The following is a 10,717-nucleotide window of genomic DNA, read 5'->3' as shown; positions in this document are numbered from 1 at the left end:
TGAACCTAATTTTTTATCGAGAATTGTAAATTCTTAAGTGGATAAGGGGGGTGGGGGGGCTGTCATGTAATGAAGAAATAGGGGTAAACCAACTTCAGCTTCTGGTTCCTGCTGTGGAGGTGCTGTCTTGTTGCATGCAAAGAATTGGACAAAAGGGATCAAAAATGAGTATGGGATAGATGTATGCTGGGTGAGGGTGAGTATATGCCTTGGCTGGCCACCCCTCCCCTTTTGGGGGGAAAGAGCCTCTCAGTATATGTATGCTGTCCATCTTGCATGACCACAGGCCACCATCCATCATTGGTCTCAATGTGAAAATTAAGTCATAAACCCTTAACAACATTGCTAATTACAAGAGAAACAAAACCAAAAATTCAGACATGGACTTTCACACAAGCACTAAAATAAGCTTATAAATATCAACCTATAACAAATCACAATTACCTAACTATTTCACTTTTATGAAACACCTACATACATACATATATCAATGATTTTCCTCCTTACAAGGGAGGTAGCCAAAATCAAAAGCATAATTCTACTCCCACTGATTTAATCCTCACATACTCCACTCTCATTCACCATCCATCTCTCTCTCTTTTCTTGGCTCCTCCTGGATAATGAGTCATCCCTTCATCTCACCCACTGCCCTCGATCAGAAGCAATGTAGCAAGACACAGCACATCCAAAGCAAGGCTGCTTCATTTAATGAGTGACTACCCCTTTCTATCACCTCATGCAGAAAAAGATAAGATGAGGAGAAATCCCTTTGGGCCCCAAGTCAAAACATCATTTACACATACTCCCTAACCCCCCCCCCCAATCTCCCACCCACTCCTTTCTATGCATCACAGTATCATCCATACACAACAATTCTCTACTCACTCCTATCTTGTTTTCTGCCTTCCTTCCTCAACAGACATTCCACTTTTTTCCAATGCCCCTTTTACCCCCATCCATCTATCTCATCCTTGGTCATCCCCTCATGTTCACTCCTTCCATCTCTGCTTTCCACACCTCTTTTACTAATCTTTCATCATTCATTCTTTCCAGTGTCCAAACCATCCTAATACCCTTTCATTAACCCTATCTCCCAACTCCATTTCCACCCTCTCTCCTCACCTCATTTCTCACTTTATCTAGCCTAGTAACCCCTATCATACTTCAGGCATTTCATCTCAAACAGATTTAAACTCTTCCTTTCTTATTTTCCATGTTTCTATCCAATACAGTGCTGTCAACACAATCACTCCTTCATACAATCTCCTCTTAGCATCCATTCCCAAATGTCTATTCCTCATTACACTCTTTAATCCACCAAGGCATTTACTTGCTTCTCTCAATCTACATTCTACCTCCACCTCCACTCCTCCCTTTCCTGCCACATTCTTACCCAAATATCTAAAGCTATCCACTTCCTCCAGTCTCTCCCTTAATATTCACTTCCAATTTGCTGCCATCCTCTCCCCTTGTACATCTTATTACCTTACTTTCACCCACATTTCTTTAACTTCCTTCTTTCATACACCTTCCCAAACTCTGTCAATTACTACCTTAATTCCTCCTCTGATCCTGCTACAAGCAGTGTTGTCAGCAAACAACAACTGGCTTATTTCCCACATTTCTCTATCTTCTTTAACCATCTTCAGTCCTCAACCACCTTTACATTTAGCTCCTGCACCACCCCATCCATGTATAAACTGAACAGTCAAGGTGACTTAACACATCACTGGCGAGGTCCCACCTTTACCTCAAACCACTTACTCTCTCCATTTCTAATTCTAACACAGGCTCTACTACTCTCATAAAAAATTTGACTGTTCTTAACGGCTTTCCTCCTATCCCACATATCTGCAATACCTCCCACATTGCCTTCCTGTCTACCCCATCATAAAGGCCAAAAAAAACATCCTTACCTTTTCCTAAAGATTTCTCACATATCTGCCTTACCACAAAAATCTGATCCATGCAACCCCTACCTGTCCTAAACCCACTCTTCCTCACCAATTACTCCCTGTTCCTCTCCTAATCCTCTCAATCAAAACCTTCATATAATATATACAAAACAGCCACATACAATATATAAACTAACTATAAAATGTTCACTGGTCCTTTTACCACTGATGTTCACCCAATAGCTATTACCTGTGTGATAAGTGGTTGGGCATCGCAGGCATCTTGTAAAGGGATGTGTTCGAGCCACAGGGTCATTCATGTCATCCACCATAGCTGCACACATGTGGCAAATGTGGCGAGGACATATCAACCTCTGGGATAACCCAATACAAAAAAAGAAAAATTATTATCCATCATCCCTATAAACTATACAGGTACTTATTCAGCATATTTTCATTCACCCCTTTCTATCTGATTTGTGCTCACCAGAGCAAATCTATGATTCAAAGATTTACCTAATTTTCTCTTATTCAAGTTAAAGAGTCTAAACACCATATGCTGTTACAAATATAAGTACTAGCAAACGAATAAACATGAAAAATTTACTAACCTCATTCTGTCTTAACTTGTAGACTTGAGGCCATTTTTTGACACAGGCGTCATGATAAAACTTGCCGCACGACACAACACTGCACTTTATTGTCTCCCCTTCTGAGGACTTGCATATAAAGCATGGATGTATCCCAGTCAAACACTCACTACACTTGAATTCCTTATTTGTGCAACCCCCCATGCCAAGACATTCTAAATGGAAGGTTCCACAGCAAGGCCCTTTGCACCGCACCATGTCCATTCCACCTTTGTGGCTTACTGTCTCACACACATTACAAACTTTTTCATTTCGAACTACACGATAAACACCCTTTTCTTCTATTTCTTCACTTCGTGTTCTTTTAGACGTGGAATTGTCAGAATCTTTGCCATCTTCTGCAAAGTCTGATGCAAGTTTGCGCTTAACGTCACCATTCTCACAATGAGAGAATTTAGATTTGTATCTTGCTTTCTGTGCATCAGTCATTTTTTTCCATTTCCACCGTAACTGTTTCTTTGCCCCAATCTCTGTCAAGTGGGGTGAGGCCTGCAAGAGACTGTGTAAATTTTTCTGCAGAAACACAGCATACATACTTTCTTCATCCTTCTTGGAGAGCATTTTCAACTTGGATTTTCGTTTTTGTACATCCAAAACAGAGTCCTCAAAACCAGAGAATTCCTCATCTGTTGAATCACACATGGGTGACTTGAGATGCTTCAAGCTGGATATGGGTGAGCATTCATCAAATGTATCCTCACTAACTATGGAAAACTTTGTGGGTCTTCCTCTTCGTCTTTTCAGAGGTGGTTCACTTAGACTCTTGTTTGGAGAATTGATGGAATCAGTACTCTTGTCTAAAGATCGCTTATTATTCTTCAATTTGTTTGCTCCATTGGGCTGGACTTCCTCACTACTTGGGTTTTCAACCGAGTACCTCTGTATTCTTTCATACCTGGTGATAATAGAAAAAAAATTACTAATGTGTACAGTAGAACAGGGGTGGTAAGGGAGTTGGGAGATTAGGTGGATGAAAGAGTATTGGGATGGTTTGGACACATGGAAAGAATGAGTGATGAAAGACTAGTAAAAGAGGTATGGAAGGCAGATGTGGGGGGAGTGAATATGAGGGGGCAACCTAGGATGAGATGGATGGATGGGTGAAAGGGGCTTTGGGGAAGAGGGGAATGTCTGTTGAGGAAGGACAGGAGAGGACAGAAAACAGGGGTGAATGGAAAATGGTTGTATATGGATGATGATGTGATGCATGAGGTGGAATGGGTGGGGGGATGGGGGGTTGAGGTAGTATGTGTGAAAGAACTTTGACGCAGCCCAAAGGGATTTCTCCCCGTCTTCTCCTTTTCTGCATGAGACGATGGAGAGGGGGGGTCGCCAATTTAATGAAGCGGCCTTGCTGTGGATGTGCTGTGTCTTGTGACACTGCTTCTGACCCAGGGTAGTGGACAAGATACAAGGATGACCTGTCATCCAGGAGGTGCCAAGATAAGAAGGAGGGTGGAGGGGAGTGGAGTGTATTGGGGATGGAATGGGTGGGAATGGTTTTAATGTCTTTGTTTTTTTGGCTACCTCCATTGTAAGGGGGAAAAAGCCTTTGGTGTATATATGTATGAATATCAATTGTCTTGAATGGAATCCTAAAGCCTAACTAGCAAGAATCATTGAGCCCTCCTACAGTTCTCTATGGGAAGAAACTGCCTGCTTTGTTTACATGGGATTATGTCACTGGTTTCCATTGGGAGAGCAGTCACTGGATGTAGACTCTCCTAATGGGAAACAGTGAAGAAAATAAAGTCAAGGTTGCTAAGAGATCTTTGGCTCAATAAACACTGAGCCAAATGTCCTCACCTCAGGCTGGTCTCCAACAAATGGAACACCCTTCTTGACACTGCACCACTCAACCAGATTCATGTTTGGTAACCTTGTTTAAAATAACCTCTTCACTCCAGGGCACATCGCATGTCTGGCAGCATTACCTGCCCGACGTGCGATGTTGCGTCATAATAATCGCATTATAAAAAATAAAGTCAGTGCTCAATCGTTCGTTTTCTTTCACCCGTGTATTTTGATAACCATAGAAAATTGATGAAGCCAGTTTAGAGAGAATGGAAATTACATAGGTACGACTACAATAAACATAATCAAGATGGCGACGTCGGCATCATCGAGTACCCACTTGCTCCTCATGCCGCCTACATAGGCGTCACCATATGGAAGTGGTTAACAATGTTTATAACATAATGGTACATATACCACACACATATAGAATAAAGGGGTTTTCCCCCTTACAAGGGGATGGCCAATATACCTAAAAAACACTCCAGGAACCAACAATAAATACCATACACCAAACCATGGATTATCCAAACACCTTGTTAAAAAATTAACAATAATTAACGTATTATCAAGTATACAGTTTAGTACCACTACCAGACTTTGAACACTGGCAGACATCACCTTTATACTCTAACCATTGTCCAGTTTTGGAAGCAGTACACAGTAAATTTTTTAACTCTTATGATAAATGTCACCTCTAAAAAATTGAACTCTGCTCAGAAGCAAAGACACACACCACCTTGTAAACCGAACTTTCAGATATAACCATTGGGCCTTTCCCCTAAATTGATTAATTCTATTTAGGGTTTACTCAATGACATGTCTTTGGTACATATATACATATACCAAAAGCCTTTTCCTCCTTACAAAGGAGGTAGTCAAAATCAAAGGCATAAATCCACTCCCACCCACTTCATCCCCACACCCATTCAACCCCCTCCTTTCTTGTCTCCTCCTGGATGACAGGTCATTCCTGCATCTCACCTACTGCCCTGGGTTAGAAGCAATACAGCAAGACACAGCACATCCAGAGCAAGGCCACTTCATTTATCATCGATCCCCTTCTCCATCCCCTCAAGAAGAAAAAAGAGAAGACTGGGGAGAAATCCCTTTCAGCTGTGTCAAAATATCATTCACACATACTCCCTCACCCACTCCTTTCCATGCATAATGGGTTATAAACTTAGACTGTTCTATACATGGAGACCCTAACACTTATGCACCAACCTGTCTATAATTAAAGCTTCCTCAGCCTCCTGAATTGCTTCAGTCCAACGTTCATGTTTAACACCAGTTCTGCCCCTCTGGATATGTACCAATGTCTTCAGAAAAGACTCGGCAGTTATTCGCTTATATTTCTTCAGTGTTCGTACCTGTAATAAGTTAATAAAGGATATATCTACACTTTTTCCAAGTCACTCACAAAATAACCATATCATCAATTTTCATGTTGCATATGTTGGGCAGTGTTTGTATATAATGCCAGAGGTGGGTGGTTTCAAGGTTTTTGCTTAGAAATGCATGCCGATCATTGTCACATGCTACTTTATGGTAAGTACAGTGAGACCTCTCATTAAAGAACATTAATTAGCCGGGTTTGCGGTGTTTTCGCTGTGTTTTTGGTGCTGTTGTTTATTGCATGCAATCACTATGCCACCCAAAAACCACTCCAAATCAACAGATTATTCACATCAACGGACACCATTACCCCCCTTTTAGTCTGTTAATGAGAGGTAGTACTGTACTTTGGTTTGAGTTATGTTATATTGTTGTTTGGGTAGTCTAGAAAAATAAATACATAAAAAACATACCTTGCATTTAAGCTCTGTGAGGTATCTGATCATTTTATCATAACCATGAAAGGGAAGGAGACTTGTTCCAGCTATCCACCTCCGCTGCGCATTATCACTGAAGAACTGAACGTGGTATGTGCGCCCACCTTTCACTTTGTACGGGCTATGGGACACTGCAATAAAAATAAAAGTCAGAGCACAACCTATATGCACTAAATTCTGAGCACCTTAGCAAGTACAAGTTGGGTAGGGTATACAAAATGAGGCCTACAGATTTTTGTATATTTGAAGGCAAGAGGAGGAGGAGGAGGAGGAGGAGGAGGAGGAGGAGGAGGAGGAGGAGGAGGAGGAGGAGGAGGAGGAGGAGGAGGAGCGGGGTTGTAAATGACAAACTTGTTTGACTCAAAGGCTTCTTATCACTCACTTTCATAATTTTTTTGTGGGGATGAGGGGAGAGGGTTGCCATATAATGAAGCATTCAAAGTAATCTAGCTTCAACAATTAGATACTGCTGTGGAGGTGTGTTGTCTCCCTACACAGCTTACAACCCCATCACTGGGTGGGGTTACAGAATGACCCTGTGACCACAGGAGTAATGACTGACTGGAGTGGTGTGAAAAGTACACAGGGGTAAAGGGCCGGGGATTGGAGATGGTTAAAGAAAATGGAGAAAAATGGGAGATAAGCCAGTTGTTGTTTGCTGATGACACTGCACTTGTAACAGGATCGGAGGAGGGATTGAGGAAGTTAGTGACAGAGTTTGGGAAAGTGTGCAAAAGAAGGAAGTTGAAGATAAACATGGGTAAAAGTAAGGTGACGAGATGTACAAGGAGAGACTGTGGCAGCAAATTGGAAGTGAGTATTAAGTGAGAAAGACCGGAGGAAATGGATAGCTTTAGATACTTGGGTGCAAATGTGGCAGCAAAGGGAGGAGTGGAGGTGGAGTAGAATGTATATTGAAAGCAAGTAAATGCTCGGGGGATTAGAAAGTGTAATGAGAAATAGACATTTGGGAATGTATGAAGGGGTGACTTAGCAGACAGCACTGTATGGGGCAGAAACATGGAGCATATGGAAGAGTTTATATGCATCTGAGATGAAATGCCTGAAGGAATTTCTCCCCATCTTCTCTTTTTCTGCATGGAGGGGGGGTGGGGGTTCCACTGATTAAATAAACCGGCCTTGCTGCGGATGTGCTGTCTTACTACACTGCTTCTGACCCGGGGCAGTGGGCAAGATGCAGGTATCATCATCCAGGAGGAACCAAGAAAAGAGGGAGTGAAGGGGGTGAATGGGAGTGGAGTATGTGGGGATGAATGAGTGGGAGTAGATTTTATGCCTTTGTTTTTGGCTACCTCCCTTGTAAAGGGGAAAAAGCCACTGTCTGTCTGTCTGTCTCTCTCTGTGTGTGTATTTACCTAGTTGTACCTAGTTGTATTTTACGGGAAGGGGAGCTATGCTCGTGGGGTCCCATCTTCATATCTCATTTTATCTAAACTATTTTTAAATTCATGTATTGTTTTTGCACACACCACTTTCTCATCTAACTTGTTCCAACTGTCTATTACTCTGTGAGGAAAGCTGTTCTTTTTCAAATCTCTTCTATAGCTGTCTTTTTTTATTTTCTTTCCGTGTCCCCTTGTATTTCTGTCATCCCATTTGATCAGATTCTCTCTATCAGTAATTTCCATGCCTTTCATGATTCTGTAAATAGCTATCAAATCTCCTCTCTCTCTTCTTTGCTCCAGTGTCTGTAGGTCAAGTTTTTCTAGTCTCTCTTCATATGATAGTTTTGAGAGTGTTGGTGCCAATTTTGTAATTGCTCTTTGTATTCTTTCAAGTTTTCTTATACATTTTTTTGTACTTGGTGACCATATCGTTGCTGCATATTCCAATCTTGGTCTTATCAGGGTGATTAGGATTTTCTTCACCATTTCTTCATCCAGGTATGTAAATGCAACTTTGATTGTTCTTATTAAATTATAAGTTTCTCCAAAAATCTTATTTATATGTTTCTCAGGTGACATATTATTCATAACAATGACTCCCTGGTCCTTCTCATTTTCTACTTTTTTTATTCCTTCTTCTCCCAATTTATATGCTCCTGTTATTCTGTTTTTGCTTTTTCCAAATTCCATTATACTACACTTTTTTGTATTGAACTCCATCTCCCACTTCCTACTCCATTCCTGTACTTTATTTAGATCTCTCTGTAGTGATTCACAATCTTCTTCAGTTTTCACTCTTTTCAGTAGTTTTGCATCATCTGCAAAGAAGCTCATATAGCTTTCTATTCCTTCATCCATATCATTAATATATATAGCAAACATTATTGGGGCCAGAACTGTTCCCTGCGGAACATCGCTTATTACTTCATCCCATTTTGAGTGCTGGTTTCTTATCACTACTCTCATTTTTCTTTCTTGCAAAAAGTCTTCCATCCAATTTAGTAGTTTGCCCTGTATTCCTCCTTCAGTTTCTAATTTCTTAAGCAACTTCTTATGTGGTACTTTGTCAAAAGCTTTCTTTAGGTCTAGAAATGCACAGTCCGCCCATCCATCTCTTTTTTGTATTAAATCTATTAGCCTTGAATAGAAACATATTAAATTGGTGACGCATGATCGTCCTTGTCTGAATCCAAATTGCCTTGGATTTAACACTGTTTTTTTCTAAATATTTTACCCATCTACTTTTGATAATTCTTTCACAAATTTTTGCTATTGTACTTGTTAGAGAGACTGGTCTATAGTTGGTAGGTTCTTCTTTATTTCCTCCTTTATATATAGGTACTATATTTGCTTTTTTCCAATCTTCTGGAACTTTTCCTTCTTTCAAGGAACTGTTTAGTATGCTATGTATTTTGTCTGCCAGTTCATTCCTGCATTCTTTCAGTATCCAGTTTGCTATTTCATCTGGTCCATGCGATTTTCTGACATCAAGATTACTCAAGTGTTAATATTTCATTCTTTGTTACTTCTATTTCTTCCATAGGGGGGACTTTCTCTTTCCATTCGTTCTCTTCAGGTTGTATGTTCTCCCTTGTAAACACCGATTTAAAATGTTTGTTCATAATTTCTGCCATTTCCATTTCCTCAGTGTATTCAACTCCCTCTTGTCTTAATTTTGTTTTTCAGTTTATTGTTTACAAATCTGTAGAATAGTTTTGGTTGATCTTTACACTTTTCTATGATATCTTTTTCATATTTTCTCTTTTCCTCTGCATGTTTGTACATATTCATTTCTATAACAGGTATATATTTTCCATTTTTCAGGTCTTCTGTCTTTTTTCCATCTGGTCCAGGCTTTGTCTCTTTTGTCTTTTAACTCCCTACAACTTTTGTTGTACCAGCATTTTACATATTCTTTTTCTTGTTTTTGTATTGGGACATACTTTTCCACTCCTTTTTTGTAAATTTTTGTCAAAATATTCCATTTCTCTTCTACTGTTGTTTCTTCTTTGTATATTTCTTCCCAGTTTTCCTTTTGAAAGAATTCTCTTATTTTATCAAAGTTTGTTTTTTCATACATCATTCTTCCTTTTCTATATTGTTCATTTCTTTTCATATATTTTTCTTCATTAAGTTCCAGTTCAATCAATATGTGGTCAATTTTACTTATTGGTGTTTTATATTCAACTTTGTCCACTATTCTAGGTTCAGATGTAATTATTAGGTCTAGTCTCGATGGCTCTTCTTCATTTCTATACCTATAGTGTTCTCCTGTATCCATTGTGTCATTGTATGGTCAGTAACCATCTCAAGTAGAGCGTTTCCCCATGAGCCGTCTCCACCCTTTACTGTCATTTCTTCCCAGCAGATTTCTTTGCAATTAAAGTCGCCCATCATAACTATTCTTCCTCCCTCTTCCATTATCTTGTTTAATGCTATCTTTGTGTCCTCTAACATACTTTTATGTTCACTCTCTTCCCATGAGGCTGTTTTCGGGGGCACATAATTTATTACAAACTTTCTGGTCTTCTTATCTCTGTCTTCTACTTCCATCATTATCATCTCTACTGTATTCTTTCCATATGTGACACACTTCACGTTTATATCCTTCTTAGTCAGGAACATAACTCCACCCCCTTCCTTTTTCACTCTGTTTCTAATCCAATAATTATATGCATCATGTCCTACACTGTTGGGTGGTAGTGGACCTTTTAATTTTGTTTCTACAATTCCCATTATGTCTGGTTCTTTTTCCTTCAAATAATCATTCAGCTCATTCAATCCTGTTATTAATCCATCTATATTTGTGTAAGACACTCTTAGTTTTCTGCCACTTCCATTGTGTTCTCTGTTTCCCTTTTGTTTTTCTCTTGTATGTCGACTTTCTTTAGTTTCATATTCACTACTCTCCAATAGAATCTCTCTTTTTCTGACTCCGTTCTTCTCTCGTTTTTTTCCTTAGCTTCAAGTCTTTTCTGTTTTTTTTTTCCTTTGCTTCAAGTCTTTTCTGTTTTTCTTCCTCTCTTTCCTCTTTATTCATTTCTCTTTTTATCCATACCTTTTTATATTGTTCATTTGTTGCTAGTTTCCCTGTTTTGGATAAGATATTCTCAGCCGTAGTTTGTGACCTGAATTTA

At 39.6% G+C, this 10,717-nt stretch overlaps 1 protein-coding gene across 8 annotated transcripts in view; it reads right to left on the bottom strand.

Annotated features, from left to right (window-relative positions):
- Nucleotides 1-10,717, bottom strand: part of LOC143024951 (histone-lysine N-methyltransferase NSD2-like) — a 76,229-nt gene that overhangs the window by 40,046 nt on the left and 25,466 nt on the right. For all 8 annotated transcript variants that reach the window (XM_076184472.1, XM_076184470.1, XM_076184465.1 and 5 more), the window contains 4 exons: nucleotides 6,151-6,305; nucleotides 5,567-5,712; nucleotides 2,507-3,440; nucleotides 2,146-2,269 (listed from right to left, as the gene is read on the bottom strand). In XM_076184472.1, coding sequence (XP_076040587.1) covers nucleotides 2,146-2,269; nucleotides 2,507-3,440; nucleotides 5,567-5,712; nucleotides 6,151-6,305 — 1,359 coding nt within the window. The remainder of the gene's footprint in view (nucleotides 1-2,145; nucleotides 2,270-2,506; nucleotides 3,441-5,566; nucleotides 5,713-6,150; nucleotides 6,306-10,717) is intronic.

This window comes from Oratosquilla oratoria, chromosome 4 (assembly GCF_046742065.1).
Source record: "Oratosquilla oratoria isolate Oo_2021 chromosome 4, ASM4674206v1, whole genome shotgun sequence".
In the NCBI taxonomy this organism is placed as follows: Eukaryota; Metazoa; Arthropoda; class Malacostraca; order Stomatopoda; family Squillidae; genus Oratosquilla; species Oratosquilla oratoria.
Note: the sequence above shows the minus strand (reverse complement) of the source record. Positions and strands in the feature narration are given on the sequence as shown.